At 36.4% G+C, this 20,659-nt stretch overlaps 2 protein-coding genes across 5 annotated transcripts in view; one reads left to right on the top strand and one right to left on the bottom strand.

Annotated features, from left to right (window-relative positions):
• Nucleotides 1-20,659, top strand: part of LOC125072145 (phosphatidylinositol 4-kinase alpha) — a 33,859-nt gene that overhangs the window by 1,535 nt on the left and 11,665 nt on the right. The window contains exons 3-25 of one of the 3 annotated variants that reach the window (XM_047682670.1): nucleotides 4,434-4,815; nucleotides 4,921-5,155; nucleotides 5,511-5,624; nucleotides 6,657-6,834; nucleotides 7,473-7,526; nucleotides 7,826-7,926; nucleotides 8,353-8,503; nucleotides 8,862-9,051; nucleotides 9,153-9,263; nucleotides 10,117-10,290; nucleotides 10,881-11,091; nucleotides 11,527-11,638; nucleotides 11,851-11,862; nucleotides 12,961-13,234; nucleotides 13,799-13,900; nucleotides 14,856-15,057; nucleotides 15,159-15,296; nucleotides 15,564-15,668; nucleotides 15,817-16,008; nucleotides 16,563-16,782; nucleotides 18,749-18,949; nucleotides 19,508-19,640; nucleotides 20,315-20,389. In XM_047682670.1, coding sequence (XP_047538626.1) covers nucleotides 4,434-4,815; nucleotides 4,921-5,155; nucleotides 5,511-5,624; nucleotides 6,657-6,834; nucleotides 7,473-7,526; nucleotides 7,826-7,926; nucleotides 8,353-8,503; nucleotides 8,862-9,051; nucleotides 9,153-9,263; nucleotides 10,117-10,290; nucleotides 10,881-11,091; nucleotides 11,527-11,638; nucleotides 11,851-11,862; nucleotides 12,961-13,234; nucleotides 13,799-13,900; nucleotides 14,856-15,057; nucleotides 15,159-15,296; nucleotides 15,564-15,668; nucleotides 15,817-16,008; nucleotides 16,563-16,782; nucleotides 18,749-18,949; nucleotides 19,508-19,640; nucleotides 20,315-20,389 — 3,667 coding nt within the window. Of the gene's footprint in view, nucleotides 1-4,433; nucleotides 5,156-5,510; nucleotides 5,625-6,656; nucleotides 6,835-7,472; nucleotides 7,527-7,825; nucleotides 7,927-8,352; nucleotides 8,504-8,861; nucleotides 9,052-9,152; nucleotides 9,264-10,116; nucleotides 10,291-10,880; nucleotides 11,092-11,526; nucleotides 11,639-11,850; nucleotides 11,863-12,960; nucleotides 13,235-13,798; nucleotides 13,901-14,855; nucleotides 15,058-15,158; nucleotides 15,297-15,563; nucleotides 15,669-15,816; nucleotides 16,009-16,562; nucleotides 16,783-18,748; nucleotides 18,950-19,507; nucleotides 19,641-20,314; nucleotides 20,390-20,659 lie in introns of all 3 variants that reach the window. The other 2 variants (XM_047682668.1, XM_047682669.1) reach the window with 2 other exon arrangements.
• Nucleotides 356-3,391, bottom strand: LOC125072146 (glycine-rich cell wall structural protein-like). 2 transcript variants are annotated; one of them, XM_047682672.1, is made up of 6 exons: nucleotides 3,237-3,391; nucleotides 2,358-2,382; nucleotides 1,982-2,008; nucleotides 1,314-1,349; nucleotides 992-1,027; nucleotides 356-596 (listed from the first exon to the last, which is right to left on the bottom strand). In XM_047682672.1, exons 1-6 carry the CDS (start codon nucleotides 3,285-3,287, stop codon nucleotides 532-534), a joined length of 240 nt encoding a protein of 79 aa, XP_047538628.1. In that variant the 5' UTR covers nucleotides 3,288-3,391; the 3' UTR covers nucleotides 356-531. The 2 variants fall into 2 exon arrangements, with proteins under 2 accessions (XP_047538628.1, XP_047538627.1); XM_047682671.1 differs by having other exon boundaries at nucleotides 992-1,030.

Genomic DNA, 20,659 nt, shown 5'->3' on the forward strand with positions numbered 1-20,659 from the left:
TTTTGAATTTGAAATAGCCTAGAGTGATAAACTTTTGGATAATTGGAATTGACATGTCTTCAACACAAGAAGCGTATGAGGTATGTGGATCTCACTGGCACCGAGTGTGCTATAATACCCACTCAAAATTTGCAGTACCATCTCTCTTGAGGGATACACTCGCCTCGAAGGTCGGACAGGCTATTCAGCCCACCAATGCCTAGCTCCGATGATGCCTTTGATGGCATGGGGAGAGGGTGTGCTTACCAACCTTGCGCATAGACTAGAATCTAGACTCTAGATCATATATTTGTATGTGTAGATTACCATTTTTTTAATTGGTAAATAAAAAACTACAAATTTTATTGATCATTTAATATTCTGAAATCACAGTAGGTATTGTAAAAATTAATTTTATACAGTCAAAATAACAACTCTGAATCCTTATTTTTTTAAGTTTTTAATTAATAGGTTTATATTTTACTTTATATCATTTTTATTAAATAATTACATTGGTTTATTAGTACACTGTGCCCAATATGATGTAAGTTACTACTTTCCACCTCCAGCTCCAGCTCCTGCATTGCCACCGGCTCCCATACTAAATCCTGCACCACCTGCAATATTAAAACACCTTTTTGTCTAGATGTTGTAGTCAGTTGAGAGTACTTATTGTAAGTGGGAAAAGCCTGTTTATGTGCCACTGCTGGGCAAAGGCCAGCTTTTGAGAAGGTTTGGTGCTTACTCCATCACGCTTCTACGATGCACGTTGGTTAAGACGGTAAAAGTATACACGTGGCAGTATGTGTATACATTTTCATCCAACACGAGCATGTTTCCACATGATGAAGGAATCATCGCCGAGCATGAGATATATCAAAAGCACAATTTAAGATTATGAATTTAGTGTTGATAGCCCCGGGTTCAACTAAAATCGTCGATTAAGATCAAATTTTTGTAAGGATTAGTCCATCATGGTTCCCTTTAAAATAATTGAATTTAAAATGATTACCATTTGCGCCACCACCAGCTTGGCCATCAGCTCCGCCAGCTGAAACAAATATAAGATGGCAAAAGTATCATTACATCTCCGAACAATAAAATATCGTCGCTATTATCTTTTTTTTTTTGTTAAGATTCACGGAAGTTGTGTTTTAACAGCCAAGAATTTTTAATTAACATCAAGACAATACATAAATGACACATAATTTAGCTTCGCTTTATCTTGTTTTTTTTTTTTTTTAAATAAATTTTATTTTTTACTTGAATAAGATATTTAAATTTTAGAATTAATGTGACTGTTTTTTTTAAGTTTTGTCGTGTTTTTTGTTTACCTCCAAAACCACCACCAGCGCCAGCTTGGAATCCTCCTATAAAAAAAAAGTTTACATTTCATAAAGACGATTGAAGATATTTCTTAATACTCAATAATATTAAGGGCAAGGCGTATGTTATGATTACCTAAAAGCATGTAAATATTTTGATGCTTTTAGGTTTAGTTTATGCCTCAAAAGGCCTCAAAAGAGGAGAAGGTTTGGATATTATTCTACAACACTATCTCAATGTGGATTAGTGAATAATACTGTAGCATATTTTCGTTCAACACATGCTGATGTCATGTGGCGTGAAATAGAATCACCTTACGAGTAATTTTAACAATACAAATTACCATATAATGCGTAGTAAAAAAAAGGTATACGCGGGTGATTATATATCGTGATGTCTCTTTCGTAATCGCCTTGTATTTGTAAACGCGATTTTATATTTGGGCTAATTTTCGGCCGCTGAGAGAATTCATTCCTGACACTCCATTATTTATTTATTTTTATTTTTTTATTGGAAAAGTTACACCATCAACTTATCACTAAGCATTTAAAATTAATTTCTGACTTGGGTAACATACAAAGTGATACGTCTTTAATGGTGTAAACAACATTGGCGGTCCCGTGTGTAAACACCCTTAGTGTTTATATTGTTATCATGAGTTAAAATATCAACATACCTCCAAAACCGCCATCAGCTCCGCCACCTGGTTAAATTAAAAATTATTTTTGATGAGTTTTGGTGGTTTCTGAACATTCCTAAAGAATTTTTAAGATTCGATCGACTATTAGAAAAAAAAAAGTTTCATTCACACTTACAGACAGTCTATTCAATTAATAAATTCGGATTTAGGACGCGTCTACACATATAGTATCTATCACTTCAGAAGAAAATTTATGAAAATATTCATAATAATTAATTTCAAAAATATTTTTTCTCCAACATATCTAATGTTGATTCTGCTTTAGGTGTTTGTAAACATAACCGCTTGACTTTATTTTGAGACTTGTTTGTGAAATAAATGGTTGAAGCATTTATTATAATTTGCATCTCACCTTGTGGGGCCGGAGACTGTTGGCTCTGAAATTAAAAAAAAAAATTATTCATCAGTTCAAGACCATAATGTTATAGGACGTGACTCTGACTGCACTCTCAGTTTATGTGGTCTTTGAAATTGTAATTCGAATGACGTTTTTATATTTATAATTATGTTATAATTTAGTTTCTCATACGTATTTTCTCGTTATTTCCGCCAAAGCAGAATAGTAACCCTGTTTCGTGGGTACCGTATGAGCTAATTTACACATTATTTATAAGAACTGTCTAACGGATATAATTACTGCACTTAGCGTTTTGTTGCGAGTTTGAGATGGTAGAAAACAAACACGCCAGTATAATCATTCCAAATGAGGTTTGGCTCTAAATCGTCAGCAGGGCTTGTGTTATACGTTTCTTGCAGTGTATTATCTATTAAAGATATGAGTCTAATTATGATAAGCACGGCTTAGCAGTTGTCAGACATAAGAATACTGACGTATTTAATTTATGATTTTAGTAATTTACATAATGAGATAATTAGTGGTCGGCTAGTGTTAGAAGTTCGACCACAATATTTATTGGAAATTTGAGGAAAACCTAACCGATTTTTTTCTAATCTTATTCTTTTTTATTTAATTCAAGCCTTTCAATAGGTATCTAATTAAAAAAAAAAAAAAAACAAAAAAGAATAAACAAACTGGACAAAAGGATACTGAACTGTTTTTTCTTTGCTTCGTTTATGTAAAAAAAAATTAGACAACAGTGAAATTCAAAATTGCCTCGACAATTGGACATCACTATTGATAATGTCAATCATTTCATTTTAGAAGTGCTTTATAAATAAATATAAAAATTCATAAAAAAAAAAAAAAAATGTGAATTATACGAAAACTTACATTTCCAACAAATATTAGCGCTAAAACCATTACACAAGCAATTCTAAACATTTTTTCTTAGAAAAAATAATCAATGGTGTCACTGTAGCTGAAGTGAAGTGATAATATTAAAAAACGTGTCTCCAGTTTGTTTATATAAAAGGAGAATCGTTAGAGGGGGAGGAAATGAATAATTTTCGCTAGAGTGTCATCTAGACGCGTTTATATGTACATTTATGATCGTATAATAATATAATTACACGGACTGTTGAACATGATTTTACAGAGATATATTATAGTAATAACATATTTTATGTCGTAATCTAACATTAAAATATCTCTTTAAACATATGACGGCATTTTTTTTTTTTAGTTATTACCGTCACGCCATCCGACTATTTTATTTGATGTTTTTTAATTTACTCGGCTTACTTCTCACTTCGGCGAATCCTGAGTTTTAAACTTATAATATTTTAGAATAATTCTTAATTTTATACGTCTGATACAAAGAAATAATCTTTTATAGGAGTTAACCTTGAACTGTCCATTTGTAGTCCAAGGTGTACAGCATTTTTTTTTATATTGGAAAAAAATAACATTATTTTTTTCGTCGCAAATAATCTATCAGATCAATAGGATGAAAGGACGAAGATTAAAAAAAACATTTTAATCCTCTTATACATAATGCATCCTGTCCCGTTTACGAGTCATTTTAAAGTTTATTCCACCACGCTGCTCCAATGCGGATTGCTTTGAATACACATGCGGCAGAATATCATCGGACACATGCAGTTTCATTGCATTCTTAGCGTTTTCCTTCATCGACGAGTAGGAGATTCATTATAAATACAAGTAATGTTAACGTTTGCCTGGTTTTGAACCCGCAATCAACGGTTAAGATTTATGTGTTCTGGGCCTTTTGGGATCGATAAACTGAGTTCCTACATGCAATTGTTCATAATTAAGTTTTAATGCGTAATAATACTGCGTTATTACATTTTTTATTCGCCTATTTAATTGCATTTTCGGGTCCTCATTATATTAAGTTAATTTAGAGAGATTTTGTTCGTCTATAAAAATATAATTAAAAGTTTTTTTTTAATTAAATATATCATATTCAAAAAGAAAACATTTTCTATATATTGTATAATAGGGTAATATGTTTATATACTATAGTAATGATTAATTTATAATAAACCTTTACATTCTAACTTGCAGGTATACCGATGTCAGAAAAATTTAGCTTCTGTTTAAATACATTGCTGTCAGACGTTGCGACGAAGCAGCCAGGATTGCGTGAAGAAATCGTCACAGCCCAAATCGAACTTATGTCAAACCTCACAAAGACCATAATCCACTGTCACGAAAGCAGAGATTATAACAATATATCGAAACTACAACTCTGTAAGAGTACTCTACCAATTTTAATAGGACTGGCCAGGTCTATGGGACGCTATGCAACAATTGAACCTCCTCTATTGTGTCGGTTATTCCCGCAGCCGAGCAGTCCAGTTAAATCAAAGGATCCTGAGCCGAGCTTCGAATATTCCACCCTGGATAAGAAAAGAAAGTTTAATCAGTTCCGCCCAATCATTCCAAGGTCTCTGTCAGGCAACCTAAATCCTAACATAGAGAATATAGTAGAAAATGGTAGTGACACAGTAGACAGTGCGAACGGAACACTAAAACGAGGATCCTTACACAGTTACAGCTCCGTCCCATACGACCCGACGACATATTTTTTCCACAAATTCGGGTCGAGTTTCAACCAGTTTCCGTATATGAGGTATTCTGAGTCGCCAGAGAAGAGAACTAGTGTACAGTTCTACGTGACGTATCTCCAGTCGATATTGTCTCTGGCGAAGAAGCTACTGACCAAAGATTTGTTGTCGTTTTTGGACGAAGAGGCTGAGGATGTGTTTGCTTCCGGTCAAATACAGGTATGTATGAAACTGTCCTTTCTCAATTGTTAATCGATCATCTATTGGTGGAAGAGTTTTGTGTTCAGTCTGGTTCCGATAATAGGTTTTGTTGTGTTCCGGTTTGAAGGGTGAGTGAGCCAATGTCACAGGCACAAGGGACATAACATCTCAGTTCCCAAGGTCGGCGGTGCATTGCCGATGTCTTTGGAATGGTTATTTTTTTTACGGCATCAATGTCGATGGGCAAGAGTTACCATTAACCATTAGTGGCTCATTTGCCTGTTCGCGTACGTGTGCCAAAAAAAAAGTAATTCGGGAATGAATGTCTATGAAAGGGACAAGTATTTTTTATCAATGGTATTTTTTATTCCAGGTTTTCCCATACAAATCATTTTCTGAGACGCTGAATTTGGTACTGGTAACACTGTTACGAGATATCCTGCAACACCAGAAAGATTTACCTGGACCTTTTACTAAAGATGTGCAAGTAAGTAGTTACATATGGTTATACATACTCGCAGAGTTCTCGTTTACTTGCAATGCGTTAATGTTGTATTTATTGTGTTTTATCGTGTAAGTGAATTACTATTTATTAACATATTAATTACTTTTCTTAATGAGAAATAAAGAATTATTTCTAACTAGATATATATTAAATATTTTAGCGCTAGCCTTTCTTAATTTTCTCAAAACGTCTAACACAAGATGAGACGAGATTTTCTCTCAGTCGTTTTTCTGTAAATAATTCCAATCTATTTTTTCCAGCTTTTCTAGAATTTTCTTCCTTTTTTATTTTATATATACGTACTCTGTTTTATTTAATATTATATGTACAACTTTGTTTGTTGTTTCTTTATTTGTAAGTCTTAGTTTGTTTTAATTATATATAATTTTGTTTTACTGTACATTCAACATCAGGGGGCTTATATGGTACAGGTAAAAAGAGATCGGTGCCAAGTATGTATAGAAATGTTTGGCGTATGAATTTAGTTTATTATTCCACGAGACGAACTCCTAGGAAACAAAATACTCGCACCTTATTGGTCGATACGTTTGGCCGGATTCGTCTCGCATATTATGCAATCCGATATGTAAGACAAATATAAGAAATGATATGGTCAATGAAGGTCACGCGCGTTGACCAATAAGCGCACGAGGATAATTTCCTTTGGGAACTCGTGTCGTGGAATGGATTTTATAGATTTCATTTTCCATTCATCCATTTCATTTATCGCCAACTCCAAAAAATGTGTTGTCATTTTTACACCATTTTATCACCTATCATTACCAACCCTTATCACCCATTGCCAACATAAAAAAACACCTGTGGTAGTCCGACCCTGTTAAATGGCTCTATTTTTTTTTTAACGCAACCCTCATTATTATAATATGTTAATAGATTTTTAATAAAAAAAATATATGTGTCGTCCGATTTGAATAGGCTAACTGTGATTGTCCGACCGTGTAAAAATTCTCTACTTTCTTAAACCAAACCCTCATAATTGTTATATGTTGACAGGAATTCGTTAAATGCCTGTTTTTGAGTGGACAAACTGAACTCCAAAGTCGGCACCACGATGCGTCAGAGAAAGAGGACCGAGAGAGTAACTTCGCGACTGTGAATAAGTTCAAAGTGAACGTTATGGCGAATTCCGCGTGCGTCGACTTGCTCGTTTGGGCTATCGGCGATGAAACAGGTAAATGCACTCTTATGGCACTATACATAGAGTTCAACATATACGTGATAAATATTTATTACACGTACATATTGTACAATATATTCTTATTAATGCTATTTTACAAGCTTTTATTTAACTTCACCTATGGTCAAAATTTCCCTTTAAACTAGTTGGAACTGGTTTAAATTAAAACTATTGAGTAGAACCTTGCACGCTTGGTGCGATTTTTCGCGCTAAAAATTAGAATCCCAACTCGAACGAGTTAGTATAGCTTTATATTAAATTTAATAACAAAAAAAAAATGGAGAAAACTTTTATTTGATTCTAATTGGTAATAAAATCTAGTATATTCTAGAAGGTTTTATACAATTTTTTAGTGCAATTTTTCTCTTAAATTGAATGCACAAACGTGTTCTCTTACAATACTTCTTTCACGAAAGGTTGTCCGAAAATCCGCCTGTGCGTACCATTTTTTTTTTCTTGTATTTTTTTCAGTTTCTCTTATGTCATCTGTTCTTTACATACTATGCAATATAGTAAAAACAAAAAATAAATAAATAAATAAAAGCTTGTTTTCAATATCTAATTATTTCATTTAATCGTATTGTATGTATTCTATTCTATAGTATAAATTCTTGGTTTTGTAATGGTTCCAGTGGATGAGGACTATGACGTGCCGGCACTTATAAATGCTCTAACAATATTAATAGGTATACTTATAAATAAGGTTTGAGAGTTTACCCTTGACTAACATCTACGGTGCGAACAACTATATATGAAAATTTGATTCATTCCATTCAATATTAATATATTTAGATAACTCTCATGCCATACTATGAAAACATTGCCAAATATCATATGAAAACTAATCCGATACTAAAACGTACAGACATATCGGTTTTAATGTGTTTTTCTCTAATTTCCTAGTAGAAGATATGTTTTGCATTAAATTGCATGCATAGATAGATATATATCATACCTTTTATCTATTTGAAATGTTCTCTTTTAGGGGCCGATTCTTTGTGTGGACGATTGACGGAGAAAATAAATTCTAACCATAATCACAAACTAATTCTAGCTCATATGCCACTGTTGATGGTCTGCCTTGAAGTAAGTACTATTTTTTTTTATGGCATTGGTTGGTGGACGAGCTTATAGGCCACCTGATGGTAAGTGGTCAACACCGCCCATAGTGCACAAAGCGCTGTAAGGAATATTAACCATTCCCTATGCGCCACCAACCTTGGGAATTAAGATGTTATGTCCCTTGTGCCTGTGATTACACTGGCTCACTCACCCTTCAAACCGGAACCCAACAATACAGAGTACTGTTATTTGGCGGTAGAATATCTGATGAGTGGGTGGTACTACCCAGACGGGTTTGCAAAGCCCTACCATCAAGTAAAATTAACTATTCTATATTCATTAAAATGGAAGGGATAATATTAAGTCTAGAGGAGGCATTTTGGTTTAATGTGTTGGAATAAAATCGCTTCGTTTGATCATATATATACATGTTGATAACATTTATTCCAGGGACTAGGTAAATTAGCGACGAAGTTTCCAACGATAGCGAACACGTCGATATACTGTTTGCGAGATTTCTTGGTTACACCTTCGCCAATATTGTTTAAATTACACAAACTGGAACTCGAAAAAACGGGGAAGGAACACATAAAAAACTCAGGTAGGATTACTTTTTATTCACAACAGATAAAATGTTGCAAAAAATTTTCAAAGAATTTTACAGACCAAAATCATTCATTGGACCTCATGAATTGTGTTGTGATTTTTCATGTGTTTAATTCGTGTTTATTATTCATCTCGTTCTCGCCGGTGAAGGTAAATATCGTTAGGAAACTTGCATATGGCGGATAAGATATGCCACGTGTACCTATAAATCAGGAAGAATGGTGTGGAATACATTCCAAACCTTCTCCTCAAAAAGGAGAGATCTTAGCTCAGCAATGGGACTTTTCTTTACCTCATTATTCACTGTAGCTCTAAGAGCTATTAGCTTCAAACACACTTCTAACATTTCGCAGTGCAAAACAAAGAACTTCAAACGGAAACAGGGGCGCCTTTAAAGTCGACTCCGTTCGAGAAACTTCGAGACTCTGCGATTGGGAACCTATGCGTCGCTCTCGAAGCTGCGCTGACAGTTGACCCGTTCTGTGTGCCCGCTCTGGTCGGCTCCGTCAGTAATAGGTTGTTCACTGCTGAGACCAGTGACAGGTGAGCGACTCTAAAGCATTTAAAATTGATAAATAATATATAAACAAAGTGTGAAATTAAGATTACAAAAAAAAAACGCTTAAAATTGGTATTTTTTCCAGCGAGTCCTCGCTAATCAGTACGAATATCGTTATAATGTTGGGTCACGTGGCTGTGGCTCTGAAGGATACACCGAAGACAACAGACACCATATTGCAATTTTTTCAACAGAGGTAAGGTCGAGATGTTTATTTCTTGAAAACAATGTTTTGCTATTTTAGTTATAATGATACACTATTTGTACAAACGTATAATTTAGTCTCCAGGTCTTAGAGCCTTATAAGGCAGTCCAGTAGTTGGGGTAAACAAGCATTAGTCATCCCATGGCATACGACAAAGTGAAAAGCATAAGCACTATTCCAATCAGTGGCGTAGCTATCATAGGGCCAGGTGGTGCAGTGCACCAGGGCCCCTGAGCTCTGGGAGTCCTCTAACCTAAGCTATGAAAAGAGCTTTGAATAGAGATGAAGTATGGATTTAAATTACTAATGATATGTTCAACTCACTGTATCCTGTATCCCATTTTTATTACTATTTATAATTTTGAATGCCAATATACGTTAAAGAGGGGGCTAGGGCCCGATTCTTTTTCTATGCACCGGGGCCCTTACCCACCTAGCTACGCCCCTGATTCCAATCGACGTTGGAGTAAAGGTAGAACCTTAAATTTACGTATTTCATGCGATTTGCTAATAACTCAGCACAATATGTCTTTTTTTAGAATACAATATCATTGCACTTAACTACTTATATCCAATTTAAGGTTACTTCTAAAATTCCGATAGCAATTTCGTCGACGTTCAAAACGCAATCTTTACGCAAATCCATAGTGAATATCATAGATTAATCAAGCTCTCGACCAATTATATCGCGTCAATTTGCTGTCAAATGTTGTTTATTTGACTTTGGAATAGACTATACACGTTATTTTCAGTATCCAACATCTTTATTGCCTACATGACTTCTATTAAATACAAGACTATAATAAGTCATACTAATAACAATCGATATGTTATTTGAATCTAGATTATGTCGTTCTCCATCTTCGCTGGACACGCTGATAGTGGATCAGCTGGGCTGCATGGCGCTCGCCAGCCCCGAGGGTCCAGCTCATGACGAGATCATGAGGATGTTCACCGTCATCACAGTGGAAGCAGCCAGCGCCGCCTACCAGCACACTGATGACAGGAAGCAGTATCGGTGAGAATCCCGTGACACTATCGAGACGAGACTGGAACAGTCCGCATTTTCAGATCATTGTACTAAGTAACTAATTGTTGAAGATACGCTTGAGTGTTATGTAAAATTAAGGTTATTTTATAGCCCTTGTAAACGAGTTATGTAAACAACCTTGACCTTAAATTGATATGTGTACATATTTAAAAGGAAATCGATTAAATGTGTTGTTTATTTAGTAAAATAATCATTCAGTACAGATGACTTCAAAAAATTTTATGAATGTGAATATAAGAGTTTTTTGTTTGTTGTGTCTGTCGGCCAACCACTGAACCTAATTTGATGAAATTTGGGGCGAACTAAGTTTAAATTCTAACGAAGGATTTTGGTTTGTTTTTTATACCCAAAACCTACGACCGCTATCCCTGACACTTGAGCTAAGTCGAGGTCAACTTAGGTAAGTTTGTAATGTAACGATGGAAGTCAAGTTGAACTATACGAAACGCACCAAAGCAGCGCAACATCAAGCATATATTTGTCCGTGTGAGTGAGCGAGACAGCGTATAATGGCTAAATATTAGTTGTCTCAATAAGCGTATATCGCATGTGTGCAGGCACGTGTCCGGCGCCGTCCTGAACGCGCTGGCGAACATCGCGGCCAACGTGCGTGGCACGGGCGCGCGGCTGGAGCTGCTGACGCGGCTGCTGGAGCTGTTCGTGCAGCTGGGGCTGGGCGGCGAGCGCGCCACGGACCGCTCGCCCGCGCCCGTGCTCAAGGCGTCCGGCAGCGCCGGCAACCTGGGCGTGCTCATACCCGTCATTGCGGTGAGTGCCGTCTCTTCCCCGCTCCTGACACGCTTCTTCTGACTCATCAGCTTAAAAGGAGGGGTAGACAGAGATATTAGTAGTGCCTTGATTATTTTGGGCCATTGTTACTAATCTTTTTTTAAAAAAACAGGAATCGTTAATTTTTTATGTCTCTAATGTAAATAGACTGTGGTGGCCTTACCATCAGGTGACCCATTATACAGTCCACCTACATGCTATAAAAAAATGAGGCACTATTATACATGTAGGTTGCCACACGAGGATTTGACTGGGCTATTGTTGCTCTTACGGCAACAATGTTATGACACCAGAATTTATTCCCTCCAAATATAATCACCTGTAATTTTCCATTCCCGAAATAAAAATGGTAAAATGATTCCAGGAACATTATGAACGTGTAAATTCCATCAATCGAATCAAATCTCGTTACAGGTACTCGTAAAGAGATTACCTCCGATAAAAAATCCAAAACCGAGATTGCACAAGCTCTTCAAGGACTTCTGGCTTTACTGCGTCGTGATGGGATTCACAGCTGCCGAATCAGGTTAATATATGAAACTTATTTGACTTAATCGAATATTCTTCCTATATTAATGTATTCATAATTTGAATCGCTCGAATTACAACCTTAATTTGATTACCTTTAAATTCAATTTGGCACTTCTCTTTCATAATTACTTACCACTTATAAACTGTGCTATTATTACTAGTATTTAAATCATCTTATTGTCTCCTCTTCTATGGCCACGCCTGTAGCCATGCGAAAGCGTGAGTAAAGATGCTTCTAGAATGTTCTTAGATGTATGTCGTTTGGTTTTGTATGACGGTTTCATTTTTTTAAATGATGATATATAGCTATGGTACTTTTTGTTGAGTTCAATATTCGTTACCCTTTTTTCAGAAAAAACATAACTAAGCCTAAGCCTGTCACCCTGAAACGACCTCCCCCAATCCCCCTCCCGGAAAACTAGACAAAATAAAAATATACTTTATTCAAGTAGGCTTTTACAAGCACTTTTGAATCGTCGTTTAACAAACTATATTAAGTGAAGCTACCATCGGCTTGGAATGTAGATTGTACCGAGGAGAACTGGCAAGAAACTCAGTAGTTACTCTATTTTCAACATGTAAAAATACAGTAATGTTAGTTAAATACAATTATATATGTATGTAATATATCCTGCCTGGAAGTCAATACGCATTAACTCCACGCTTTTTTATCATCTATATAATCTTGTATCGAATAATATGCTTTCTTTACTAATGTACCAAAACAAGTTATTTGAATGTATGAAACGGCAAAGTTAAAAATGTGAAGTTTAGTGTTATTAATATAGTCTGTATATCATCATTTAAATACATACAGTGATAAGTGTATGTTGATTCTACTGATTTAACCGTGTAAATACAAAGTAGTTATATGAACTCAGTGTTTTACGTTATGTCCTTTATAGAATGCGTTGTTAGTTCGATACATATATATATTATTATTTCTAGGAGTGTTTGAAGATTGGTTTTGCTTTTTGATATTTTGATTAAGCGTTTTTTTTGACGAGTTTTTTTTTTGTATAGAAAATTTGGTGCTGATATTTTTTTTTATATTGCAACGTTTTGTGATAAATTAAAATTTACAGTGAGGTTTGATTTTTTTTTCTTGTTTGAAATGTGTGTCGAGTTTTGAAGTTTTTTGAAAATTAATCTCTTGTGTATAATAATTTAACTTAATATTTTTTACAAACAGACATAGTAACAATGTATAAGTAGACTAACGTTGAATTTAGTATTTTAGACAATTGAGAAGAAACACGATGTTAACGAAAAAATATATACGCTCAAAAGTTCAGTAATTGTAATAACCTTTCTCAGGACTGTGGCCCCAAGAATGGTACGCAGGTGTGAAAGAGATAGCTGTAAAATCTCCCTTCCTTGTCTCGCAAACGTCCCTGCGCTCTGAAATGCGAGAACTGCAGTACACGTCAGCCGTGCGAAACGACTCCGTGTCGATAAACGAACTGCAGGAACTCAAGACACAGATACTGAACCTGTTGGACCACCCGCCCGACGTCACTGTTATCGTTAATAAGCTGACGTTCGCGCCTTGTATGTATCTCCTGAGTGTTTATTGGCTGGAGACTTTGAGGTGAGTGTTCTATATTTAAATTATATATATTTTTATAGGCCTTGTGGTTTTTCATGTTGAAAATTTTATTTGATAATTCCATCATTGTAAATATTTTTGAGGATACATTAATTCGAAAGCATGTTAATAAAATAATGACCATCTGATGCTAAGTGATAAACAAACTCCCATACATGAAGATCTAATGAACTAATACCCTTGTCAGCCAACCTAGGCCCTTATCAGCCAGTGAAAAATACTTGGAATATACGGGACATTACAATATCGATTCATTTTTCGAAAACAAAATCTAAATATAATATTAAATATTCATTAAAGTTGGCTCTCATTAGTAATTTTATATCATAATTTTACAAGATAATATTAAATATAAAGTATTATGGATTTGGATTGAAGATTCTTATCAAGTAAACCAATTTAGACAATAAATCGTGTTAAAATATTCTTAATATATTTTAATATCATACCGATAAAAAAATGTGTTTAAAAATACACACACTATACGTTTATACACACACACAAAATATATTTGACACTTTTTAAAAATGAATGTATTTTTTATAGGGTATTAAACTCACCAGAACCAAGTTTGCAGCCGATTATCGAATATTTGAGCGATACGGCTCTTCAGAAGGACAAAAGTGGTATGTGGCAGTGTGTTGCCAGGTCAGTATTCGAATTTATATTAAATATTTAATTTTTTATTGAAATAAAAAATTTGTTATGTATCTCGTTATATATTTATTCCATATTATTTGAAACAGCCTTGCTCGCGTTTCAGTGTTAGGGTAGGTCGTTTGGTGTTAAGCGTAAAAAAATCCTATATCCTACCTTGGAGTTCAAGTTTGGTTCATATCAAATTGGGTTCGATTCAACTGTGAAAGAGCAAATAGACAGACAGACAGATTTACTTTCACATTTATAGTATTATATATTTCCGAATTCATACAGTGATCTTAATCCAATTTTTAATGTACATTGTTCTATAATTTTCTACATTATTCATTTCTTAACTTAACAGGATTCGAATAAGGATGGAAAACCGAGGCATTGTTCACTTGTTTTCATTAAGAAACTCGTTAAAATGTTATGTTCATTTAATGTCCAAATAAACGATAAAAAATGTTGCCAACGTAGAATTGGCATATAAAATTAATTATTAATGCTTAAAATCAATGTATTTTTATTTTCATATTCTTATTTTTAATATTTTTAATCTATATTGATATCAATACTTTGATATTAGAGGATATTATTGTTGTTTTATTGAACACCATTCAATATGGTTTGCTGAAAGAAGAGAGATCTCTGTTTTATCATTAGGGCGTTTCTTGTACATTTTAGTGGACTTCTATGTATGTATTATGTACTATGTATATATATGTGTTGTACTATTTTATGTATAAGTTTAATTTCAAGTGTATTTGTCTTGTATACATCTTCGTTACTTTTTAGATTTTGCTTACGGAAAGTAAAATGTCTAATTGCCGTTCGTCCAGCTCTACAATCTACGATCCGTAAGCAAAACGATTGGTTTGCTGAATGTACTAAATCTATTAATCGTCCAAGAGAGGCCCATATACTTTCCAAGATATTATAAAAGAATATGAATTTTCCGTAGCGTTGGCGACAAAGTGTTCCAGAAGTTTCTGGATGTTATGTCGGAGAAGATAAAGGATGAGTCCCGCGAGAGGGAACTCGAGGGCCACGCTCAGTTCCTATTGGTCAATTTCAACCACATACACAAACAAATAAGACGGGTAGCAGATAAATGGCTAGCAGGCCTGGTTGATAAATTCCCTCATCTCTTGTGGAACTGTCGGGTACGTTTCTCTTCTTCTCTCTCCCTATCTTTCTATCCCTTCTCCTCCAATATCTCGATCATATATAACTAAAGCATAAATAAAAATTAAAATATTTTTAGGTACTTTGGTCGATGTTGGACATTCTTCAAGTTCTAAGCTTTAGTCTAGAATTGGACGCGAATCAAGAAACGCCATTACTGAAAGTTCCCGGGACTGACTTCACTCTACAACTACAAGATACATTGGAAGGTCGTGAGGTTAGTGAAATAGTTCTTTTATATTGATTTTCTTTTAAATTGCAAATCGGGGTATTATCGATTTTTTTTTGCTCTTGATAAAGGAGATCGTTGTGAGGAATCTCATATGTGTTGGAATAAGTTCGACTACATGTAAAATTATAAATGTGTGTTGAATTTGTATCTTCGAACTTGTACCAAACATTTTTCTAAAAAGGACAGGAAACTGAGCAATAGGTTCAGGGATTTTTACTGTGCGAATTAATGATTTTAAATTTAATTTTACAGGGTATAGTTAAGGATTTCGCTGATCGCTGTCATGGCATCGTCCAAGAGGCTATGAAATGGGCCCCGCAGTCCACCAGGTCTCATTTACAGGAATATCTTAATCAGGTAATTATAATATAAAACTCTTTTGATTTTGATCGCATTATAGATTATATCCACGAACACGATGATGAATTAGAGGAATATAAAGAGAGGAGGACCCAATTCAGCAGAGGGACGTTGACAGGCTTTTACTTATATTTTTTTGAATTAGGTACCAAATTCAACACTATGGCACCATTGTGGACTGGCTCTCGCAACGGGGGCTTTGCTGGGAGCGGCCGGCCTCAACCGCATGTCCGCCCCACTGCCGCGCTCTGCCTTGGAGAAGAGGCCCCCCTGTGTGACGCAGGACTCCGCCGCACTGCTGGCCGTCGTCTCGCAAAGGAGCAGATATTCCGGAGAGGTAAGTAAAGCTTGGATGAATAAGTGCTTTTAATTAATATATATATTTGTGATGATATTGACATGATTATGAGTCGATTTTATGGTAGAATAGCGCCACACGGTCTGAAATCGTGGGTGTCTTAAGAAGATTTTTGTAAAATGGATCTATTGATTAAGTTTACCACTTTTTTGGTTTCGGGAAACAATTCCATCAGCAAAATCATACCCAGCAAAGACCTGTTGGTGTCAGTGTCAAATTCTTTTAACGCAGTATGTTCACTATACGTTCTAAAACAAATATGAGAATAACGAGCGAATGATTATAATCTAATTTTACTTGGTGGGAGAACTTCGTGCAAGCCCGAGTAACCAATTACTCGTCAGATATTCTACTGTCAAACCAAGCTTAAGACACAGCGCTACTACTACTGAGGTCGATTGCGATAGACTGGTTAGTTATTTTTTATCGCGTCAACGTCCTCGGACAGGAGTGACTCACCGTCGGGTGGGCCGCATGTCCGTCCGGCTATAACTAAAATGAAAGCGAAGCTAAAGGGCGGGCCGGCGTCGCAGGTGGCGGGCGCGGTGTACGCGGAGGGCGGCGGCGAGGGCGGCGTGTGGCGCGTGGGCGCGCGGCTGCTGGCGGCGCTGCGCGACGCGTGCGCCGGCGGCAGCGAGACCGCGCACCGCGCCGCGCTGTGGCGCTGCACGGCGCTGCTGGTGCACGCGCGCGCCGCGCCCGCCGCGCCCGCCACGGCCGCGCCCGCCGCGCGCGCGCTGCTGCACAGCATCGGTGAGTGCGCCCGCGCTCGCTACGCCCTCACCTCCTTACTGCCGAGCACCAGGCGGTGCGTATTCTTAGACTCGTATGTGTCCTACTTGACGCGCTGTCCGGTGCGGTGATTTTGCGTACTGAGTTGCGGTCAGTCGAATCAAATTTTGTGTTAACAAGTGCTTGGGCTATTATTATTATGAGCAGTGAGAGCAAAGTGAAAAATGTGCGCTTGAACCATAATGGTTTTGTCTGATCTGATAAAAGGAAACAACGAACAGCAGGAAGCGTTTCAAATTCGTCTTCTTCAAATTCTTCTGATAGTAGGTCACACAGAAGAAGGAGAAAGAAGATCAAGTCTTCGAATCGGCTTGATGATTTGACAAAAAAGGTCAGTGAGCTTATCGACATTTTATTGCAAAATATTGATGTACCTGCACCTCAGGCATTAAATTATTGGGTTTCGTTCCTCCGAATAATAACCGACCCATTATTGATCAATCTTTCAACAAAGGTGGCATTCCATCGCCACAATCACCAGAAATTACTGACAAAATATAAATGTTACTGGAGCAGAGGGTTCTACAAGTGGTCAATCATCGCCACCCCAAGGCCAGTTTTCTATCAAAAATATTTCTCGTAAAAAATAATTTCACATCTCCAAATATCCCAATTTCTACTGAAGGGTGATTGGATGGTGAAACGCGACCTGTCCTCAGCCTACTTACATGTATAACGGAATATCATCGAATGTTCTTGAAACTTTTTTTAAAAACAAAAGACTTGCCTTCCATTGGGACTGTTTTGCGCTCCGACGAACTTACTGCTGCAATAGCCAACTGGGTGACACAACATTAGCGCAACCAAGCTTTTAGAATAGTCGTTTATTTAGACGATTTTGTAATAGCGAATCAGTCGGAAGCAGGTCCTCAATCTCAAGCAGAGTTAATAATAAGCTCTAAATTATAAGATGGACTATCAATTACGAGAAATCTATAATCAAATCAACTCGGAAAATGGAATTCTTAGGAATAATTTGGAACACCGAGTTAAATTTCAAAAGCCTTCCCAGAACAAGATGGACAAGATATTGTCCATTTCATAACGCCTGAATCAGAAACGTACAATAACTCTCACTCAAAGAAACGCTTTGGGCTCCCTAAATTGCGCCAATTTTGTTCCACGACGGAGATAACACTGCCATGAACTTGCAAGCTACGGTAATGAAACATCTGAAGTGGTGGATCAATACCTTGAAGATGTCGCAGCCAAAAACATCGTTGCATTCAGACCTGATTCGAATTTTGGATGGAGAGCTTAAATAGACCAGACAGTGGCAGGCTAATGGGGAAAAGATCAGATGCAATGGTATTGCGGCCGCAAAGAAAGATTTGCCATATAGCTACAAGACATTTCAAGTTAAAACAAAGGCGTCATTTGATTTCACTGTCAGACAATGGAACGTTATCTCATATATTCGAAAAGAAGACGGCACACGGTCGACAGCTCTTCTCAATAAAACATACGAAGAAACGAACCGGCTTTTAAAATTCCTGGACAAGTGGGATATCACAATGCCAGCAAAATACATTTCTGGAAAATTCAACGCCATCCCCATACAAAAAGAAGAAACAGGAAAGGCAACCCACTCTCACGGATGCTGTGCATCGTCTCTGCTCTCTTTGCCGATTTCTTTCCCTTTTCCGTCATTGTGGCACTAATTTATTTTGATAAACACCTATAATTTTCTTTGAAAAACTCCCTTCAAAAGTCAACGAGTTTTTAGGCAAGGGCAAAGGGAATTTGGTAACCGATGCTGTGAGTTTTATGAAAAATATTAATTGCTTATGTCACTTACATTAACAAAAATTATAAAACACTATTTTCGAATTGATAACGATGACGCTCATATTTTCCATTTCAAATTGTTAATTATAAGAAAATGATTGAGCAAGGATATCAAGTTGAATAAGGTTTTCCCTCATAGCATGGTCCCAAGTGGACATATTCACGGAGGACGCGGTGACCACGGCGGTGGAGTGCTGGCAGTGGCTCAACACCTCCCGACCGGACCTGGAGCTGCGGCTCCTGCAGGAGATCTTCGCCGCCTGGCAGTGCACTGTCGATCGGAAGATGGGGTTGTTCTCTAAGCAGACCGACGAAACTAGTCCCTTAGCGGCACATGAAGGTTATTATTAGTATTTATTTTATACAGTTAAATCTTTTAAATATAAAAAATTTAAGGATTTAAAACATTTGAATATATACAAATGCCAAATGCGCTAAAATTAACATTATGTTTTTTTGTATATTCAACATATATTTTGTATAGATTCATGTGTAGCTTATTCTAAACGAAGAAGCAATAATGATAAAAAAAGACTTAATTTTACATTTATTATATATCTCAGCTATATTATGCCCTACTAACAGTTCTTGATTAATATATGTATGTATCTTTATTGATAATACAATACAATCATCATTAACCATCATTACACATAACCACATATTTCCACTTTAATATTATTTCATAAATTCAGATAACAGTTTCGTCGACGTTCAGAACGCCATTTTTTTGCAAATCCATGGTAAATATCATAGAGTCTTCAAGCTCTCGACCAATGATGTTTAATGTGATATATGTGTTTATAAGTCATAACTATCTACCTCAGAAAAAATTACATACGATCTATTTTGTTGAATAATTTTACATAATGTGTTAGTAATAATATTTTTAATGTAGGTGCAAAATTAGAACCTCGACCACCATTCGTGGCTCCACACGCGGTGTGGATCCGATATCTGTGCGAGGTGGCTGAAACTGCAAAGTATAACAGTCTGGAGAAAGTCGAGATGTTAGCTAGTCTTCTGCACAGGTGAGAATTGTGATTGAATTTATATATTAGTCCTGGTAGCCTCCACCAATATGTATTCTATTACCGAACATATAACGTATTGTTCTATTTCATTTGTGTATGCCAGTGAGCCAGTGTAATTACAGATATAAGCGTTGACCTCGTATTATTCGGCCTATTCGCTCGTCTGGTTTTCTCATATAAAAAATAATAAAATTACGTTGTAGTTACTCGGTGTCTGGGCTTTGTGCAAGCCCGTCTGGGTATACGCCTCCCCCCCCACTTATCATATATTCGGTGGAATACTATAATAGTCAAGCAGCAACACTTAGTATTGTCGTGTTCCGGTTTGAAGGGTGAGTGAGTCAGTGTAACTACTGACGCAAGGGATATAAAAAATTAGTTCTCAAGGTTGATAGAGCATTGGCGATGAAGTGGTTAATTAACGCCGCCAGTGTGACCATAGGCAGTGGTGACCACCTACCATCATGTGATCTATTTACCCGTACGCCTATCTATGCCAATAAGCCAACCTTAGATAGTAACTTGGAATCGCTTTACTGTAAGTATACTAGCTCACATTAACAAGTAAAACAACACTCATTACAGGTAAATTGTCTAACGAGTGGTCAGTAGGTGTTCGACGTAATGACGAGAGTAAGAGAATAATTGTTTATATTTTTTTTAATTCCCAGGTCACTGCCAATAACAGTGGGCGATATACGCGACCACATAAACAGACACGTCGATGCGGCCGGAGTGAGATTCAGGTGAGTTATTTGATTTCTATTTGTATCGATTTTCTATCTTGCTCAATGACTGAATCGCCTTGCTTATAAATATATTCTAATTCTAAAATTCAATCAATCAAATTCACCAATTTGCGTGTACATAAGTGTTGGGAACGAATCTCTACTTTTATAAAATAACTTCCTAGTGTCCAACCTCGATCGCCTGTTTGGGAGGAGGGAGGCGGAGGATGATGCTAGATATCCTATGTCTTTTCTGTATTCCTGACAACGTGCATGCAAAATTTTATA

The sequence above is a fragment of the Vanessa atalanta genome, chromosome 20 (genome assembly GCF_905147765.1).
Source record: "Vanessa atalanta chromosome 20, ilVanAtal1.2, whole genome shotgun sequence".
Classification (NCBI taxonomy): Eukaryota; Metazoa; Arthropoda; class Insecta; order Lepidoptera; family Nymphalidae; genus Vanessa; species Vanessa atalanta.

Excerpts from the sequence above, each read along its gene's own strand:
- LOC125072146 (XM_047682671.1), bottom strand. The coding sequence starts at position 3,287 with ATGTTTAGAATTGCTTGTGTAATGGTTTTAGCGCTAATATTTGTTGGA. Across the intron at positions 1,350-1,981 it reads AGCTGATGGCGGTTTTGGAG|GAGGATTCCAAGCTGGCGCT; the intron begins GTATGTTGATAT and ends TTTTTTTTATAG. Across the intron at positions 1,031-1,313 it reads CGCTGGTGGTGGTTTTGGAG|CTGGCGGAGCTGATGGCCAA; the intron begins GTAAACAAAAAA and ends TATTTGTTTCAG.